The sequence below is a fragment of the Sipha flava genome, unplaced genomic scaffold (genome assembly GCF_003268045.1).
Source record: "Sipha flava isolate LNK unplaced genomic scaffold, YSA_version1 117_pilon_pilon, whole genome shotgun sequence".
NCBI classification, from domain to species: domain Eukaryota; kingdom Metazoa; phylum Arthropoda; class Insecta; order Hemiptera; family Aphididae; genus Sipha; species Sipha flava.
In genome coordinates this window covers 1481856-1504602 of record NW_020271741.1, presented here as the reverse complement: position 1 = coordinate 1504602, position 22747 = coordinate 1481856, and the positions used below count along the sequence as shown (strand labels likewise).

The 22747-nt window shown below is 27.4% G+C and overlaps 1 protein-coding gene and 1 pseudogene across 1 annotated transcript in view; one reads left to right on the top strand and one right to left on the bottom strand.

Annotated features, from left to right (window-relative positions):
• Positions 1 to 12239: 12239 nt before the first annotated feature.
• LOC112692951 lies at positions 12240 to 15049 on the bottom strand (annotated as a pseudogene).
• A 780-nt stretch (positions 15050 to 15829) lies between these two features.
• Positions 15830 to 22747, top strand: part of LOC112693357 (leucine-rich repeat-containing protein 70-like) — a 59036-nt gene continuing 52118 nt past the window's right edge. Inside the window, exon 1 of the mRNA XM_025568374.1 lies at positions 15830 to 16064. Within this exon, the coding sequence (XP_025424159.1) occupies positions 15889 to 16064 (176 nt within the window). The 5' untranslated portion in view covers positions 15830 to 15888. The remainder of the gene's footprint in view (positions 16065 to 22747) is intronic.

Here is a 22747-nt window from a genome sequence, read left to right as displayed (position 1 = left end):
CGAAAATGACAACATGGCAAGTGTTCGCAACGTGAACAACATACAACAATTTGACTTAAAAATAAAAATTCTACTAACTAGTTTTTATATTGAATACATTATAATTTCGCATGAAATATTAGTAGTTTCATTGACAGGTATTGGTTTTTTTTTTAGGTCGTCAAATAACTCCCAATGTATGTTACATCTTTCCATAAACATCAAAACATATAGATGTTTAAAGTAGAAATTGTATATTTACAATACGCCTTTGTATAAATATTAATAATAAAATTATGAATATAATAATATAAAAGATTTTAAGCATACAGAATTTTTCTAAAAATATTTTATATTTTGTTAATGTAACACTTTACTAATCAATAAAAGCGGTAAATTGGTCGTTCAAATTCATATAAACTACGTACTAATTATTCGCGAAATAAATGTTTGTAAAACGTGTATTTTTACTGGTGGGAGGGGCTTGAATAATTGTATTCCAGCCCCTCCCGCGAAAAACGAATTTTTCACAGTGCACGAGCTCCGTATAAATTCTGAAAATAGTCGTACAAATTCATACAAATTACGTACTAATTATAAGCATGAAAAATATCAGACCTTTTTTAATTTATGTAAAGTGGATGATTTTACAAAAACTTTGCTCTGCCCAGAAGCACCTACGTACTACCTGTATACTACGTTTGAGAACGTTGAAGGCTGGCTAGAAAAAAGAGTTCTCTCTGAGTAGAGCTTATACTGTTTATTCGAATAATACAGAATGCTATCACCTTTGAATGATTCTTCATAAGATCGGGACCTGATTCTGTATGAAGTATTGAAAACTGTAAATGGTCAGTTTTACTTACTTTTTAATCTACGTGCAAGGCTTTAGAGTTAGGTACTTGACTATGGTTAGTATTTACATATAACACTAGAAAAGGTAGCATATTTTGCCCATCACCACACATGATTTGGGATCTATTTACAATTATTTTAGTGTTCTGCCGAGTTAGTTAATTTCCCTGCATGTTTGGAGGAAATTTAATGAATATCTATCTGAAGATTTAAAAAAATAATTAAAATGACAGGGAGCTGTTGGTGTAGAATACTTAGTGGACGCAGTCATTAACAAATGCCTATCGATAAAAGAAGATATAGTGTTAACATTAGGTGGCCTCTTAAAGAGTATGACTTACTTTAGCTAAGCTAATCAAACAAATTTGCAAATAGAGAGTATCAAGTATGAAATGTAAATAAAAAAATTGTTTTATGAAAACAAGTTATGACTTAATAGTCTTAGAAGACGCTGTAAGAAATAATGAAGGATTTCTTAATAATGAACAAAAGTTATTACTAATTTTAAAAACTTCTGAGACTCCCATTTGTAATGAATTAAAACAAAGTAATTTTGTGGGTGTATTAAAAAATAATAACGTGGAACGAAATTACAATGGTACATTATGGTGGTGTATAGGTTTCAAATTGATCTCTAAAAGGTATAAGAAGAAATAAAAAGTTGATGTGTGGTGTAACGGTTTTCCTGGCTAGATACTTTAGGCAGACTCTACCAGTAGTGCTAAAAGCGACCAGAACTTATGAAGTCAAGTTGTGCCGAAAGAGATCTACATATTGGTCTCAGGTTAACATACTCAAGCTGTTAAAAAATATGAGGGTCCTCTTGTGAAGAAAAAAGTGTGCTGGTAGATTTGTAGATCTCCTACTTAAATTGGCAACGGTGTTTATTCTATATTTTACCGGAAAATGTGTGCACAGTTGTAACTAATTTTAGGAGTAATATCAAAAAATGTATTCAGATATTGGTCATATTCACGATTAACCTATAAAATGGTTGTGTGAATGTGTCATACTTACTCCAAAAAAAGATTAAGCAGCTATCAATAATAAACTGCTGATTTCTTTCGTGGGGGAAGAAAATGTACTCGTATATGTTTGGATATTAATCATTTTGTTGAATTTTTAAATTTGTTGAAACCACAGGGTCAGGGCCGTCTCGAAAGGGGGTCTTGGGGAGTGTCTCACCTCTCCCTCAACGAAAACACCAGTCGGTGGTCGGGCTTGTTTCGTTATAGCTTAGAAGCTTCGTTATAGAAGGACCTAATTTTACTTACGGAAAACAAATATTACATATTTCGTAATACAGTGTATACACGAATAAAATATATAGAGCTATTTATTATAAAATATAAAAAATTATTATATACGAATATATATATATATATATATATATATATATTTATATAATTAAATTGTTAATTTTAAGAACGTGCGACATTGACACATATATACAATATATACATGTTAATTAGTAAAAATACGACTACATATAGTTAATTCTTCTACATACATTAAGTAAAAAAACTGAAGTCGGCATTTTTCATATTATAAGTTTATGCATGTGGGAACTCCTATTATGTTGTGAAATTTGAAACACCTATATTGTGCAAAGGGATCAGGCTTAAAGTTAAAGCCTTACATTGCAATACAGTGGAAACTTTTTTTTTTTACTGGATGTGCGCAAAGGGAAACTATATTTGCATCACAAATTTATTTGATTTAAAACGATATTCCGTTCGAATTTAAACGATTACAGGTTCTCCTCAAAGTCTGATTTGTAATGATTATAAACAAGTCACAAAATTAGACTCTCAAATTTGTTGAAATAGACTCAAGAGAAAACTGTTTTTCGTATAAGAAAATTATACGTAGCCTGCTCACGCTTAAGCTCACCAGTATACCTATGTTACCAAAGTTTAGACAAATTTGTTGCTATGATAGTCTTAGAATATCAACCCGTATTATATACGCTCTACATACTCGTTATATATTCCTCACCATCAACAGAGATTTGTTTAAGTAGTTAACGTACAAATAATTTCGTACGAAAAGAATTATTCATCCAGAGATGTATTTTTCTTCCTTCTGCACCTATTCGTATTATTTTTTTTACTATTATAAAATATCAATAAAACAAAAAAAAATATATATATAAATAATATAACGGTTTATAGTTTCATCGTTTAGTATTATTTTATTATTTAAACTATTATACTACTAGGTACGCCCTCACCGATGGGAACACGTAATATTCATTCGGTGATGAAAATATTTACCCAAATGGCCTAAAACTGACCGTCAAGAGTACGAGTACATGATCCATGTTTTCCTACATCAGTCACACTTTTTTCCTAATTCGAGCGCAAACTACAGTAAAATCTCATCAAGACGCTTTCGAAGGTTAAGTTGTAAAACCACGTATTATGCGGAATGGCGTAATATGCGGTATTCTGCACAATACGCTCTTTAAGCGTGTTATGCGAGATTCCGCCTGATTAATTTTTAAAGCATTTTAAATGAGATGATAGACAGAATAAATAAGAAAAAAAGTTCATAGTATTAAATTTTATTTATTACATATAAATAACACAAAAATGTATTTATAAAAATAGAATGATGCATATATGTTGTTAAATTATACGATATATATATTATGTTAGGTTATATTATGTTATATTATGTACATACTATGTATTATTTTTTTTAAAAAGTGGTAACAGTTTATTGTTTCACTGAGTTCGTTTTGTAATTATTTAAAAGTACGTTTTCAGTCATAAGTCGCAGTAAATGTCTGTCTCAATGAAGATACTGATTATATTGTATACAAATTGTAATTTTTTATAGACGTATAAATTAGGGTTTTTTCAATGTATAATAGGTACGTGTTTCAAGGAAAGGAAGCGTATTATGCGGGATTGTTTATCAATTGTAGTTTATTAAACGTGTTTTTTCAATATTAAAAGACCTACACGTACTGGGAACCGGAAAAAAACCACGTATAAGGGGGAGCTTCTTAACGGGGTTTCACTGTACTTATTGCTAACGGTAAAATACGATTGAGAACGCTCAATATTTAATTTTTTTTTCCAACGTTGTCAAATTGAACGATAATTGGCTATCGAACAATTAAGAAAATTATACCATTTGGTTGAACGATTGATATGGTTGATATTTATCGGATTAACCGGATGTTGTTAGTAACTTAAATATCAGATACCTACACGAGATACCTACAGGTGTCGTAGTCGTCGCAAAATTGGTCAACTAAGTATTCGTCAGTTTAAAAAATATATTACGTAGCATATTCCTTTTCGTGAAATAATGGAAAATAATGAAATTAAAATTATACGAAGTGAACGAGGTGAAAATCTAGTATTATATCGTTTTATTTAGAAAAGTAAAGACACAAGCAATATTTAGAGTATGTTTGAATTCAATAACCTGCTATAACTAATTTATAGATACCTCATTTCTCTTTACATATTTTTTATTAATTTTTATAATTTTACATTTTTGAGATTTTTTTAAACATATTTACTTTACATATATATATATATGACTATATATAATTTACAAATATATAACTTTTTTCAACAATATTTGATAAATTATAAATTATACGGCAACGTTGCACATAAAATCGTTCTCAATCGTATTCGTTTTTGTGTTTTTTTTGGGTCTTAGTGGTAAGTGCTTTGTTAATTTTAAGTGTTTTCAATCATTCGGCCAAAAAGCTATAACGTTCTTAATCGTTCGATAGCCGTTGCTAACATTGCGTGTATAACTATATTCTCAGACCCTCAGGTTCTGTAGTTCTTCCATGCATGTGACACTATTAGCAAGTTTTTAAAAAACCCTCTACATCCCCAGTGAATAAAATCTCTTAAAAATCACCGGCTTCTGGCATACAAGTGCTATTTTTCTTGTTTCCAAATGTTATTTCTTTTTCATAATTTATTACACTACGTGGGAACTTGTAGTTCTTTAAGATCTCTTAGTCTTTTGATTGTATCGATCACATGAATATTCACGAAAAAACTGTTGGAAATCAAAAGCCAAAGACGTATATACTTTATCTTGATTAAGTTCTATTAGAAAACTAACGATATGAAATACCGCAAGACCTTAAAAATACCAAAATCTACTCTTGTCTTTATAAATCTCTGTATAACTACGATAAATATTAAATACATTATATAATTTGTGTGACACCCATCATTCAAGAAAATAAGAAGAAGAACAATTGCTTTTACGTACCTTCGATTTTTTACGGATCGCATGTTCTATCTTGATATCATTTTACTATCAATAAATTACGTGATTTATTGCAAAATATTTCCAAAATAATAACAAATAAAATTATTGATATATTTATACTATTTAATTTATAATATGAGATTTGATTTTCTTTGTGATCCCTTTGAATTGTTATTCCACGATATATTGGTTTAAAAATGATGTTGTTCATTTATTACTATGACATGAGTGTCGTTTCAGTGAATTATATTTTTTGATGTTGGCTTAAACTCTAAATATACGACTTATACTCTTCTGAAATAAATACAAATATATTTAGTCCTTCTAAAATATATTTAGTGGCAAATTAGTAAGTATTATTATATCATGTAATTTAATTACCACCATAAGTGATCTCGTAATATGTATTAAGATAATTAAATGCTTAATTCAAGCATTTGACTCTCTCTTTCCATCTCACTTATACTTATACATTCACTTATTTTGTCTTTGCTTTAACAAATTCTATATTTATCAATTCTAATTTTATAATTATTTCCTGGAAATAACATGTATGAAAAATGTATTAATTTGCATTGCTTACATATAAATTATACGAACCTTAGAAATGATTTGATATTAATGATTTAATATTAATAATTATTATATATGTGGTTTAGGGATGTTTATTATAAAAGAACATATTTTAATAAAATATACATTCATATATTATAGTTGTTTACAAGCCAAAAAGTTGAATTTGAAGAGTAGAGCACATGCACTGTGACCAATTATTTTGACCATATAATGAAGATCGAATGTGGTGTGAAACGAAAAATCAGCGTTGCAACGACATTGATCATTCTTATCTAGTTTTGTATGTTTTATAATTTGTTCTAAAATATTATACGTAAGAAATATTCGATTCATTAACGTAACTTCCGTCGACGTTATACTTAATACAGTACGCGCATATGTCGTACACGTCAAACATAGGAACGGAGAAAAACTACCAGTTCATCCGTTTGTAGTGAACGCCATAAACGTTATATCACTTATTTAACCAAGTAGACTATCTTAACATTTATTTTTTTGCAAGTCTTCAGATAGAACGTAGCCAATTTAAAATAATTTTTCCTTCTCGTACTTGCCTAAGGCTGGCATATATAAAACTGGCTATAGCGTGTTTCACAATTATTTGCATCCAATATTTTGATAATGAAATTGTTGAATTTCAAAAGTTCTTTTAACATGAAAATGCTTTAAACTTATTTTACAGTATTATAACTTAAAAAAAACTCATAATAAACATAAATTTAATTATTTTTTCATAATTAAATAAAAAATATTTGAAAAAATAATTAAATATTTTTAATTTTAAAATTGTATTTTATAATATTATATAGATAAAATAGTAAATATTGTTGTGATATTTCTAAAAAAAAAAAACTGTAATATAAGCAAGAAAAGTCCAAAAAAAAATCATGTTTCCAAAGTGATGATAGTTATTTTAAAATTGTATTACAGAACAAATAATGTAGTCCACCGAATGCATTGATATTCTCAGTACATACAAAAATATGTTTGGCTCTCATTGCCGTTTATTTTATTTATAATTTGTAAATATTTCTTGTATATAAAATTTGGTTATAGTGAAAAGCTAATTAATACAAATTCATGTTTTAGTGTAATTGTTACAGTAACTTTTTGGTTTCAGATTTATGGTCATCATTAAAGTAAATTATTAAGTTTTTTCCCTAAAATAATACATTTTCTACAAGTTTACAAAATATAAGGTAATTTCTGTCTCTGAAAAAATATGATACTTATTTTTAAACATTTTTTTTTTGTATATGAAAAATACATTTTTTTATTATATCTATTTACTGGCATGCAATATATTACTCCTCATATCTATTAAATGTATGGTTTTTTTATTAAATCATTTGTTATATGATTTACTTTGATAAAACCAAAACATTTTAAGAACTATATCAATAATATAATAATTTAACTACATTTTATTATATAGTTCAATTATAAAATATGTAATTATACTTAAAATTTTTATATTCTAGTTGCATTATTTGGTATGATCATTATGACTTTATTTCCTTTACGTGCAGAATTCAATTTATTTATATGATTTTGTGTAATATTAAATTATACCATAAATAAATAATAATAATATACGACTTTCCCTATTGTTTAACTGTTTACTCCTTGTTAATTTCAAAGTAATTTCTATAATATAACACGTAAATTTTCTCACACTCTATGGAAATATATAATTAGATTCCTTGAATGTCATATGTTTAAGAACTATTTTTTTCATATATTTTACTATGGAAGAATATTGCTTTAGGTATTTTGTCATCACAACTGAGTTATATTTATATGTATTTTTATTTTTAAAAGTTATTTTTTTTGTTCAGTATATTAAAATATACAACAATAAGAATAATTGATGAAAATAATCAGATGAATATAAATAATAATAAAAAATAAAATAACATATTAGACAGACCGCAGAATTTTCTATGTGCAATTGACATATTTTGCCATTAGGTATTATCAATTTTTAAAATTAATATTTAAATCATAAAAATGCTCCAGTAGCACTAAAACCTCTTCTAATGTTTATGGCGAGTTACCTAATCACCTACCTACTCATTTACCAAAACACTGTATCTTCTTCTTCTTTTTTTTCGTTGTTCGATTTCGAACGTCATGGTTTTTATGCAATTTTGTTGTTTCTATTGGATACATTTCTACAAAATTCTCTGTTTCCTGTATTCCGGTTGCTTTCTGACATTGTCATTTTTGTTAGGGTCTTAATTTGGTCTATATAGCGGATGGGAGGCCTGCTTCTGCTTCTCTTTCCTTCGACTTTTCCTTGGATAATATCCTTTTCGATACTATGTTTTCTTAACACGTGGCCAAACAATTTAAGTATTTGGTTCTAAATTGTGATCAAAAGGTGATCTTGGGCTTCTATTTTAAGTTCCTGTATTATAGATATGTTCGTTTTATGGTTGGTCCATGTAATTCGTAACATTCTTCTATATACATAGATTTAAAATGCTTCTATTCTTCGTTGACACGATAAATTTAGGACCCATGATTTGGAGCCATATATCATTATAGGGTATATCATTGTTTTCATAAAATATAATTTTGTTCCTTTCCTGATGATCCTTCTATATTTTGACAAGTTTGGCAATCGCAGTTTTAGCTATACCTATTTTTCGTTTAATTTCCTCTTGCGAGAGAAGATTTTTGTTTTCAAGATTAAGATAAAGAAAACATAATTTTAATTTAATTTAAGAAAATAATTACTGTAACTTTTCATTTTAGCGTGATTGTTTTGAGTCCAGGGCAGATTTAGGAAAAGTTCAAGTCTGCTGACCCGCAAATAATATTTGTTGATAAAATTGGCCTCTTGAAGACTTATTATATTAAGTGTACTGACTATAAGTTTAAGTTAAAACTAAATTGGCAAATGCTCCATTTTCTCTCTCCCCCTCCAAATGATGCTACTGGTTTAATTGAATAGTAAAATAAAACATCTCTATGCCAGACTCTTATGAATAAACTTAAAAACAAATATTACATGATCATATTCTTTTTTTTGTTTCAATAAATACATTTATGATTTAAATATAAATACTTTCAGCTCTAATAAGTAGCCTTTTGAAATAGCCTGACCCACAATTCTCTAACTGTGGATCCGCTCCTGGTTGGACACTTATTTTAAGAATAAATCTTAGGGCCCCCGACAATTGCCGGGTATTCGGGTGGACCAGACCGATATTGCGTTGTACAATTCCAGAAAGAGGATAAACCAACAGAGGATGAATTCCCTAGTGTTTAAAAATAATTGGTATATGATATTAATATTAATTCTAATGACTTTTAAAGTATAACACGAATAAAAAAAAATTGTATTATTGAAATAACTAGTAACTCCCAATGGGCATGAATTTGGTTAAACTTTTGCTGATGTTAAGGTCCAACAATGTGCTGTTGCTTATACCCTTCCTCATACATACGTATACAGTAACGGAGAAACGACTTCTATGAATATTATATGTTTTGACTTATAACTAGAAATTTTACAAGGGCTTAAAACTTTTTCAGGTAATATGTTCCTCTGAGGGTTGCCTCACCGATAATATAGCGATATGTTTATGGAGTAATTACTGGAAATTTTACTTTCAAACCTAAATTGTTGCTGCTACACCTCGTAAATGTATATTATATTTATTTGTACGATTTGACTAAACAAAATAAACGAACACAAAGCATTAAAAGTATCTGATAAATCTTATTTTAGTCTTTAATAATTCAATTAGGAAACAAAACGTTTTATTGGATTTACGTATTTCATTTTACAAACTCATAAATCATGTGATTTTATTGAAGGCACAAGTATTTGGTATGCCCATAAAGTGTTACTTATTATATTATTTGATTTATTTATTGGTTAATTGTTTATATATATATAAATGTTAAATAATTATTTTCAACCCGTTCATCATAGTCAAAGAAAATAATCCGGCAAAACAGATTTATATTCAATAATAATTTATGTCGATGATTTTTTTATTTTTTTATGTCACTGGTATAATAATCATGCAATATAGATTTTGTATTTATTTTGTAGTTAATACATATAACAAAGTATAATATATGCCTACTTTAAGAATAAATTGTAAATAAATTGTATAAATATAAAATTTTCCGTGTTTATGATTATTGTGTTATGATAATATCGTTTTTTAGATCATTAGATAAATAAAAATTGTGACATAAAGGGTGATACACATTAAATTTTTTTTTACCATAAAAATATTTAATGCGAGAAAGTTTACCCTAAAGGTTTACATAGTCGTGAGTTATAACTAAAAAACCATATTTTATTTTTTCTCGAAAAATATAGATGAAAACTTAGCAACGGACAATAACATAGCCGTTTTTTTTTATTGTTTTTAATTGGAAAAAGTTTTAAAATTTTTAAGACTTGCATTATATATATTTTTTATATAATGTATAGAGTAAGATGTACTTATAGCAGCAAAAAAAAAAAATAATAAAAAAAATAAAAGAAAAATACCCACATTATTGAACAGTAGTAAAAATAATTACAATAATTTAGCTTGTTTGAAAGTTTAATTTTACTGACTATATCACTTTTAGATAGTTAATTATGAGGGTGTTGCTAATGGGTCTCTTTTCCAAATCATGTTACTTATATAAATTATATTAATATTACTATCATATTCACTTATTTTTATGTTATTGTATGGATTGTAAATTTTTTTTTGATAAAAAAAGATAGTTGATTTCCGCATCGATTGCTAAATATTCAGTGATTATAAAACAACGGATGATATAATAAGTAAGTAGATTTAATTGAACATTATTACAGTTTACATTTCTTGGTTATTTTGTCTGAAGTAAATCTATAGAACCATCTATATAAATATAGTCATTTTTGTTGTATTTCTATACTGAAAAATTACGATTGTATAAACTCTAAGAATTATATTTTGACAAATATATGTGAATAATTAGTCTCAATAGTCAACAAGAAACAAAAAATTAAAAGAAAAGTATTGAGAAGTCACTAATGGAAGAATAAAATAAATTATTTGGTGTACATTAGATATTCATGGTTGAAGGAAGTATAAAAATTAAGTAAGATCGATAAGTTAATTTAATTAATTAAGAAAAATAATTAGTGTATTTTATTAAAAATATAATGTTACTTTTTAAATGGTATGTTATGAAGAAAATTATTAAATTTGGATAAATGTCAATAGATATTACACTTATAATACTATATATATATAGTTAATGTTTGGAAAATACGTTTAAGTGGGTTGCGGTTTAGGGCGAATATCTATATTGTAAGCATGATATCAATTTGAATGACAAAAAAAAATATTGAATACTGAAAAATAATAAGTTAACTGTTCATCGTAAAAATTCAAAATTTAAAGTATTTAAAACTGTTTTTATGTATTTATAAAATAGTAAATTGTAAAGATTTGCGAATAAAAAAATGTATCACCAATTAAACGTTTTATCTCTTCCTTTATCAATCTTATAAGAGGTCTAAAAATTAACCATTTTTAAGTACTCAGTATATTTCCGATTTTAGAGTTATAACAAAATTTTGAGGTTGCTTTTTATAGTAATAAAAAATGCATTAACGGGTATAACAAAAAGTAACATATCGTAAAAACTTAATAGTGTCTTTGTTTCTTGCAGTAATAATGACCGATTTTTAACTACAACTATTATACTCGTACATGAAATATCAACTAAAAATTATGCTTTATCATAGCGATGTGTGCTATTATGTTATAGTAAATAGTATTGAAAATATATGAAATATAACGAATATTTCTTGAAGACTAGAAAATTATTCACTATTGAATTATTAAACTAGGTTATAGAAACTCAAATAATTTGTGAGATTAATTTATAATTAAGTATGTTGAATAAATTCTAAATATTTATATAAAGTAATGTTTTTGAATTATTAAAAATAATAATAATTTATTTCGATGTGTTTTATGTTAATCGAACATTTCTGGAATTTAAATGAATTAAGACCAAGAAGTTTTATCGTCAAAAAGTATACGAGTACGAATCGAAGAAAAGTGTAGAAAAAATGTAATTGATCAAATTAGTTTTTTAAAGTTAAAATTAAAGGAAATAATCTCTGAAATTATTCTTATTGTCTAATATATTAATTAGTGCTGAAACCACTTAAATAATATGTATATATGTATATAAATATACGCGTAGGGTTGTGTTTACAATCAGAAAATATAGCTTTGTAAACGATATTTTAACATTAAATTTTAATAACGTAATTGCTTTTTTTAATTATTTTATTTTATATTATTAAATATATATATATTCTAAACTTTTTATGCATGACTCTATAATATAAATGAGTCCAGAAAAAAAATTATATCATAGTTAGAATACTTAGAATAGAAATGTACACAAACATAGTTTCCAATGACATTTTTTTTTCTTATTATAAATAAGCCTCGGAAGAGATGGCCATTGGCTGATATTTGATATTAATTATTTCTTAATATTAGTTTTTTTGTAATTTTTTTTTCATATTATATTTTAGTCGTTTACAATTAATTTTCAATATCTATATCTTGGAGGAATTTTAATGTCTGCTTAATAATTGATTTGTGCGGACCTAAAGACTGATAGAGATACCCCAGAATGTTATATTTGGTTCTAGTAGTTTCTGTTTGTCTGCATTAGACGAGGATTTGTTTAATTTTTAGATGGACTTTACATGTTGTGAATTTGATCTGTTAATCGTTGTTCATTAGATATCCGTGTATGTATCAAGTATTTCCTATCCTTAAATGTGTTAATAATACTTCTTCTTTTCTATTAAATTTAGCTACATTTTTCTAACGTTCTGTTATGTGTTTTTTTTGACTTAAGTTTGGTTTCTTTTCCTCTCTATTTGATTAATCATATTTCTCTAATCGCAGAATTAATACATCTTAGTGTATCTTCATAAGTATAGTGTTTTTCCCTTATCTATATTTGCTCATTATTGGCTGCTTCCTTTAATAGACAGTCTACTCTTTCGTTTCCTTCATTGTTACTATGTCCTGGTATTCAGAAAATAGTTATTTCATTCTTATAGGTATTTACTGCTTCAATTATTTTTGATTTTAGGCTGTTGTTGTTTCTATGGTTATTTAAACATTTTACGGAGATTAGTGAGTCAGTGAATATGATGTTAAAACAAGGTAGTCCAGAACTTTTTGTATATTTTATGGCATAGTATATTGCTAACATTTCGAGAGAGAATATCCAATGATATCTGTTTTCTCTCCCTTGGTAAAAACTTTTTAGACAGTTATAAGCTTAAAAAGTTTTCTATGTATAGTTTAAGGTTGGAAATTGAATACAATGATTGTATTTTAAAGAAGTTATTTTTCGAATTTATCTGTATCATTTATCAAAAAGATCATCAATAAATAATAAACGAAAAAGTAAAACAAGATTTATTATACTTGGGTAATGTGATTTTTGTTAGATGTATTTAGAAATTTCAAATGTGATGATTATTACGTTGAATTAATCAAATAAAATAATTTATCTCCCGTGGCTAGTACTCAGTATAAGAGTATTTATAATAATTTAAAGGGTTTATTACATCGAGTTTTTGAAATGAGATATGTCTTTTAATTTGATAATAACACCATAAAAACTAAAACTGTAGCAGGGGCGTATTTAGACTTATTTCTAGGGAGGGGGAGGACTCAAATTTTTCTTTAATTCAGACTCAAAATGTACAAGTCATATATTGGTAATATTTAAATTGGGCAAATCCTTAATATTTGTGATTTTTTTTTTTAATCTAATGTCGGATCCATTTATAATCGTCTTTTGTGTAATTCTTTTTTTAACACCTGTCTATATTTTGAAAATTACGCTTGTATTTTATTTGATTTTTTACTAAGTATAGACCCAAAAAAAGCACAATTCAGTATTCACAGCCACGCGTAATTTGATTTCGCTATAAAATGATCCACATTAAAAAAATTTGTAATGTATATCTCACATACTCGTACAATCGATTTCTTAAATACGGGTTCAGGGGGGAGGAAATCGCCCCCTTTAACTATTTCTAAAATATGCGCCTGAACTGTAGTGCTTGCGATTCTGAAAGTCTAATAGGAAAAAAAAATCAAATCGTCTGCCGAGACGGCATAATATTTTAGTTACACAAGTGAATTATGATAAAAATAAAGAAGTTTACTAACTATACCGGTTGCAAAGAAAACAAATGCGTCGTTAAATTTTAAATGCGCCCAAATTCAATCTTTGTATCAAAATAGAAAAGCGTTAAGTGTTTAGTAGAAGATAAATTCTTATAGCGTGGTGATACGCGTACGTATATGGACGAATTATGACCGTTTCCGGAAACAGGCTCGTGCATTTAAATACGGTTAACCTAACCTACCATTCCACTGCCCAATAAATCCACATCGTTCTAATGGAGAACAGTGTAAGGTTTCAATTTCGCGCGAATCAAAACTTTACGTATATAACCTAAACGCACGCAAACACAGCGAATCGAGGATTACGTTCCTTGCAAACTCGCGACGGATTTCGTCGAAAACGGACGCGGCTACATAGATATAATGATATGCACCGGGATGGGCAATTATTCACAACGACGTACAGAGGAGGGTAGGGGCGATTCGGTTGCTGGGAGAATTTGAAAATTATTTTCGGGATACTCGTATGTACGAGCATACGTTTCATAGCAGCGTTTTCCTGAATAGGTGATTTGTGGGGGCAATTGTAAACTGCCCTAAAAGTGCAGTAGTTAATCCCCCAAAAAACTTTTTTCTACTGAATTATATGTATGTAAACTCCCTTAAAAATATTCGCTACTGAATTTATACTAATAATATTACATTAGGTATTTATATTTTAATATTAGAATCATTTGGCGTTATCCAGTGAACATCACTTAGAGATGGTTCCATTATTCTCCAAACAATTTTTTTTCTGGTAGGAGAACTTTTATTTGTATATTTGTAGCTCGTATATCATCATATGATTTTTTATTATAATCGTCAATAGTTTTTGTTAATTTTGTGATATTAATGTTTGAATGAGTAATAATGTAAGACTGATCTTATGTATTGGAACTTGGTAACTATTTGTTGTTTATAATTTTCTATTAGCTGTTTTAAAAATTTATGTCGTATTTTTGCGTACGTTTGCGTATCTAAATGTATTATGCACATTTATAATATGGTCCACCTTTTAAAACTGTAGGGTTTTAAAATAATATTTCATATTATTGGCATAATGCATTAGTATGTTCTACAAAAACAGGTTTATTTTTGTACAGTTTATTCGTTATATAGAAACATATTCGGTGAACAGAGATAAATTTACTCATGATTTAAAATGAACACTAAGGTTTGTAAAAATATTTTGCTATACATAAAATGACGGTAAAGAGAAGTTTTTTATTGGGCGGTTTACATACGTGAAATTGAGTAGCAATATGTTTTCAGGGCAGTTTACATACGTGTAATTCAGTAGTCAAATATTTGTTGGAGAGTTTTCATACGTGTAATTCAGTAGCAAAAAGTTTTTAGGGGAATTTACAATACTTTAGGGCAGTTTATATGTACTCATTTGTGGGTCGACGTCAGAGCGTCCTAAGTTGTGTTTGAAATGAAAATCATCAAGCATGCGGTCCAATTTGGACGTGACGATGGACAAAAAATGGAACGTTTCACCATCGGTTTGGTGAAGATGGAAAATTAATGCGGTAAACCATTCGAGTAACTATTGTTATTGTATGTCGTAATGGGATTGATTTGGTAAGTAACAACGAAACAGGAACATAATTTTATGAAAAAAAAAAAAAAAAAAAATAAATAATAACAAAAACAACAAAAGTGCGAAAACAAAATAAATGGTAAAAATAATTGCTCACTTCGTGAGTGTAACGCGTGTGCAAATCGGTGTCGAATTCGTGATTTGTAGTTTTAATTATTTTTTACCTAGTCCGATTGATGCCCGGTTCAATTCGAGTGTTGGCGTCGACCGACGACGAGAACGGAAAACGACAATGGGTTTTAAGGACGCGTCTCGCGTTCGTCGTTCGGTCCGAAGACCCGAGAAAACGCTCACCGTTAAAGTTTCGTCCGTGGCGGTGTGCGGGGAGGAGCCAAACAGTCGGTAGACGCGAAACAGTCGGCGCGTGTTCGTAGTCCGCCGCCGCCGCGTATGAATGAGCAGTGCACGGCCGTTTTGTACGCGGGCCAACGTGCCGCCGACTCAGTGCACGGCATGCGATTAACATGGTCACACAAACGGTACCGTCGTCCACGTGCGCAGACGACGACGACGACGACGATCGCTACCACGACCACGGCCGTTCCGGCACCCGTTTACCGCACGAGGTAAGTGCCATCGCCGCCGTTCCGGTACCGTAGAATATCATCAAGCCCGGAACCCGGGGGGAAGGGGGGGGGGTTAGGATTCAACTCACCCGAAATGTTTTCTTTAAATAAAATTCGATAGTTTTAAATGTCTTTTACATTTGAAATTTTAAAATTTGCTACCCGAAAAACATACGTATTTATACGTTAAACATCTCTAAAATATTTTGTTGGCTATCATCTTGAGCACCATCATATATCTATAAAAATATAATACCCGGGGTCCGTCCGACACCGGTTTGCTTTTCGTTGTGTTGATGGTTTTTTTTATTATAAAAAAACCCAATTTATTTACCTTATCTATTCAAACTGTCCCGTTCGTATTAAGTTGAGTTTATGTTTTGTTTTGCGTTTTCTAGAGATCTTGATAATACGGAAATATAATAAAGTTATTATCGTTAATAACTAACCAACTAACTTGACTAGTTGATACCAATCGATGACCAACGACATGTAGTTAGTGGCTTGTTTAAAATTGTATCTACTTACTAATTACCTATAGAAAACTGTTCGAACTAAAATTTATAACGTACTTTGATTTAAATAAATAACGTACGGATAAAGTATTTACTCCTGTCATAATTTTAAAAATATTAAACTCGCATGAAAGATCTAAGTTACATTATAATATTAAAAAAAACTTTTAGAAAAATATAAGTTTAAGGTCAAGGAACTTCTACTACTCCTGTAAATACGCCACTGCACATAATTTTCTCGTCTTCTGGAAAGCCTACGCACAGAATAATATTTTCGATATCCGATTTCGTCGAAAACATTTTGTATAATTTAATACACGTTTTTTTGACGAGATTTGCAGTAACAACTATATCGTGACAAAATAATTGTTAAAATTATTCTTTATCCGTTTCGAATATAAATATAAAAATTTCTAATGAATATTCACACAAGTTGTTGCGAAATGAAGAATTCAAATATTCGTTAAGGATTGTATTTATTATTTTTATGTGTATTAGACACTTATGAAATTAAACGTTGTTCTAGTTCGTAGATTATAATTAATCATTTTAATTAATTATAACTAGAGCGCGGATTTGTTTGTATTTGCATATTTATTCTGATTAATCATATGATATGCTAAGTGAGCACAAAATTTGTTTCATAACAACAAATTAAAAAATGAAACTTTTTTAGCGTATATTTTTGCATATATTGACATTTTTCTATTTTAAGGGCTTATTTTACAATTTTAATAGCGTATTTCGATGTTTTTTGTTTTTTTAGATATTTTTGAAATATATAGTATTATAACATAAAAAAAATATATTATATTTTTATAGTTTCCATTAATATCAAAATAAATTAATAGGTATACTTGTAGGTATAAATGGTTTTCCCAAATATAACCTTAGATCAAAAATCGGGGATATAAAATGCGTATACTAAGATAATATAATAATATAAGATAAGATATAAGATTTTTTTTTATTTTTCGTGGATATTTTAACATATATTTATGCATATTTAGGTTTTTTTTAGCGCATTTGATTGGTTTTTAATGCATACAAATCCACGCTCTAATTATAACCTATTAAAATAATTGTATTTAAATATAGTTTCCAAACTCAAAAGTTTAATCGAAATATACACTGGAATAATAAGTAAAAATAAATTGTCCTACGTCTATTGGACACACTGACATTGATTCAAATTACACCTTGAATTTTGTTCGGGGTGGCAACACATTATAAATTTTATTAAATAGTTACAGGAAAATATACGATGATTATTTTAGAGAATTACTCAAGAAATTTAAAGTCGTTAAACCTTATCAGTTTTAATCAGTTATTACAAGTTACATAATTTTATTGTGTTTTAAATATTGATGCTCATACATTATACTATACAATTATAATTTGTCATTAGTAAATCAATGGGTATAGTTGAATTGCACTTAATTTAGTCGAATTGCACTTGGGTTCAAAAAAGGTAATGGTCGAACTGCACTCGGATAAAAAGCAGGTAGTGGTCGAACTGTAATTGGGCTCAAAAAAGTATTTCAATAAAATTGTCATGTATTTGAAGGAGTTAGATTTATTTTATTTAGTTACATTTATTACCATTTAGTAATCATTAGCGTGGTTAAAAATTATTGTTTTATATATCACATTATTATATGTTAGTTATATATATATTTACATTATAATTGTTATATTATACATTATATTATATTATATTATATTATATTATATTATAATAAACATATTATTACTATTAGGTATACATTTTTTTTTTAATCGTCAAATTTAATTATTGTCATTATTATAATATTTTGTAGTAATGACTAACTGTATTCAAAAATTCTACCCTGGTAATACGCTTCTGAGTATATATGTTATTATATAATATTATCTGCGTTATCTAAATGGCACGAACTAATATATAATGCTATTAAATAAGTACGCTGTAACATTCTTCAACAGTAAGATTCATGATATTTTTAGAGGGTTTTCCATTATAACTCTTTTTTTGAACGAATGCATTTCGACCACTACCTGCTTTTTATTGGAGTGCAGTTCGACCATTATTTTTTTTCAATCCAAGTGTAATTCGACCATTTATCTGTAGATAATAAGTGCAATTCGACTATTCCGAAATCAATTTATTGAATTTTCAACAAATTTAAATTTTTAGCATAAATTAATTGAGATTGAAGTACATTTTTGTTTTAAATATTTCGTTGATGATACACAATCACATAATGTATTTATTATTATTGATTAAATATAATATAAATTATATACTTAAATATTGCAAATTAATTATTTTTTCTGAATTCTACATAATTTCATAATTATTTTTTGTATTATATTAATATTTACTAAGTATATTATTTTACAAATCATTAAATTACTATCCAATATAATTTATATAAAAAAATTAATAATTTTGCTATGCTCTTATGACATTAAATGCTAATACGAGTATATAATTTTATCATTAAAAAAGTCCTATTAGGATTAGTTAAAGAATAACAATAATTTTTTCGTTGTGTGGATGATCGAGTTTTATACACGTGACTCCGTAAAATGCTATTTTGAAATTTAATTTTTGTATCGATACTGAAAATATTTTCCCTCTTTTGTACATAAATACAGCATAATATTTTTTCAAAAAAAGGTTGGGGAAATTTTCAATTTTTTTTATCTTTATGATACTTATTCTTGATTAATTTTATTTTTTGTTTTATCGTTAAAGCATGACTTGATTATAAAAGAATACCCACCTTGGAAAAAATTAGAATACTAAACCTTTAATTTTTTTATTTTAAAATTCTATATTTTAGGGGGGTAAAAGGTCAGAAAATATAATATTTTAAGACATGCAAAACAAAATTATACACCCATTTGTAAAGTTGCTTATTTATTAAACAATTACAAATAAAAACTATCAATATTGGGTAACATGCAGAGTTATTGGTATATTAGTCGTTTTATTTTAGATCCCTAATTATTACCCAAGTATTTTAAAATATCGTTATCGTTAGATAGTTATTTAAAACAATGCAATTGATCGTTTGAATATTAATATATATTAAAGTAGGTTGTAATTGAAGTAATTATATACGCAGTATTTTAATTTATTTTTTTAATTGATTATTTTAATATTTGGAAGTTAGAAACAGCTAATTCGTACACATTAGACTTGTCCTGTACATTTTTATATTCTACTTTTATAGATAATTCATCAATCATTGATAGGTTTGTGACATTAACCAAAACTTTAATTTATTTGTCATACTTATACTATACGAATTGGTATATTGTTCTGTAAATGTTGTTGGATTATTTATTAAATTGAGTTCTAAATTAATAGTATACACATAATTGTCAATTAAAAGTCGAAATTTATGTTTAAATTCCGTTTTTGAATAAATGTTTTTGTTTTAACATTGTATCTTACGAATGGGAATGGTTTCAATTTATTTCACGTATAGAACACTCATGATTAGCATACATTTATATGCATGAATGGATAAATGCGACGGTTTTTTTTTTATTGATGATATAGGTGTTTCTGTTAAAATATTATTTCTACAATAAAAATCAGGTCATCTGATTTCTATCTTGGAGCGGGTTTCGGTTGACGATTTTTTAAATACCACTTTTTTTTCTAAACCGCAAATTATTTTACGATGCTATAATGACCGTATGGATTATTAATTATAATGTTTTTTATAATATTTTATTCGTTACAATAATTTTCAAAAATATGTCGTAGGCAATACAAGTTTTCTTTTAAGCATGATTACGTTAAACCAAATTCAAAAAAATTTATCATCTATCGTAACGTATAACCTGCACTATTTGCCGGAATATAAAATTTATATTAAGATTATTCTTTTTGAGAATTTTTCAGTGTTAAAATTTAACACTTAATTAATTTTCAATATTATCGATAATTTTTAAAATGTCTTCATACTTTGTACTGTTATAATAGATTTATAATATTGCTTTAGGGTGCAAAAAAATGAAATGAAAAATGTTTGACAAATTGAATAATGCGTATTTTATTGTTTACACATAAATAATAGTACTGATTTTAATATCTGTTAAAATGGATTTATTAAATTTGATACATGTTATACTTTAGTAATATTGTAAAAATAATTTTGTACCATGTACTCGTAACAACTGTATACATACAGTATTCATACTATACATGTTGGTTAAAGTCGTAGGACTAACGTTAATTCAGACTTAAATGATCGAATAATAAATAATTATTATACATGAATTTGAAAACCATATTTAAAATTAAGGATCTTTATTTTACCTATAAAAAATATAAACAGATATTTAAAAAATAGTAGTTAAAACTTATCTTTTTAGTTGTATTAAATTTTAGATTATTTGCCATCCATAATGTTTTGTAGTATTTAACGGTGAAAATTGCGATTATCTGTAGACATATGTTCAGAGTGGGGCCGTGAAACAGACGATTTTAAAATAACTCAAAATAACCAACAAGAATTGTTTTAATACCTTTATTCATTCCATCTTGAAGTTTATAAAAATTGATAATTTTTTATATTATTTTTATAAACAACGTCTGCAAGATAGCATTCATTTGATAGAAAGCATTCGTCAATGCGTTTTTTAAGACGGGATATAACATTTCGTAATATTTCTCAAAAGATTTATGTGATCTCTTCTTGTATTCTTTGTTTAAGATCGTCGATTGTCCTTGATGTTGTTTGATATACCTTATTGTTGATATACCTAAGAAAAAAATCACAGGCTGATAAATCTGAAATAATCGTATTTTTAGAATTTATACGGTACGGAAACAAATCTCTCAAAATTTTTATGTTCACTCTAGCTGTATGACTCGTAGTTCTTTCTTATTAATAATATTCAGTTACTCCGTATTGAGCAAGTTGTGGAGTAAAAAAAAATTTACAACATCTGTTAATACTCTTTTTAATTTACGGTGGCTCTACGTTTACTATCGAAAAATTGTCATATCCAGTTTTAATAATAAAAACTTCGACGAATGCTTGAATTTTGCGGACATTGTTTATGAAAAAAAAATACAAAATTAATACTTTTTAAATGCTTCTTTATGTTCTTTAAGATGGTATTAGTATATTTATTTAAATCATTATTTTTGATTATTTTTAGTTATTTTTAAATTGGCCGTATAACGGCTCCATCCAGTATGTCTTTATGTATATATCATAATTTATTTTTATTTTTGCATATAATTTGAATTAGAAAAGTTAACGAAGAATTATTTTGTGGAATAATAATATTTGATATTAAAATAAAATTAGAACAATCAAAAAATGTTAATGTGTTTCGAGTACATCGATATTATATTTGTACGGATAAATTATTTACCTACTTCTTCGCATTTGTCCAGTATGCTTAATTCGTATCATTTATATTTCATTGTGTTAAGTACAAATTGTATTATACAATAATTAATAATTTTATTATGGAATTGATGAAAACGTTAAAAATTAGGTCATAAATCGTGGCTATATAAGTCATGGTTACTACGTATTCAAATGATATCGCTTTTGGAAAGCAGTGCGGCACATACAACTAGAGAACCGCTTACATTGTCCGATCCCCCAGGGATGGTTCATAAATTGCATATTGGATTGGTGCCGAAAGAGATTAAAAGAAAACCCTTCGGTATAATACCCGCGAATCATTTTAAAAATACAATCGCGCATCACGTGGGAACAAGAAGAACGATAGACCGTATTAATTCGCACGTTTTTACCTATTGTTTATGGGCAGGATCGATGCATATATTATGTGGTCCGCGCCAAATTGGTAATGTTCGTCGGTGAAGCTTTAAACATTATATTTAAATAACGATATTTTCACAGGCATACCAAAATACATCCATGGGTTCATCCTGGGAGGGGGAATGTTAGTTAAAATATTTTCAAGCTCAAGTGAAGTTGAGATTTATAAAAGTTTGACTAAGATTTCAAATCATTTATTAGGATTAGAATTTTATTGAACTCAATAGTTCATTTATGATATATTCTCAAGAAAAATGCAATTTAAAAGTCGACTAGTTGCGAAAGAGTAGTTGTACATCGATTTTTTTTTTTTTTAATTTTATGGTTACAAAAATTATCTTTTAAATTCCATATATTTTTCACT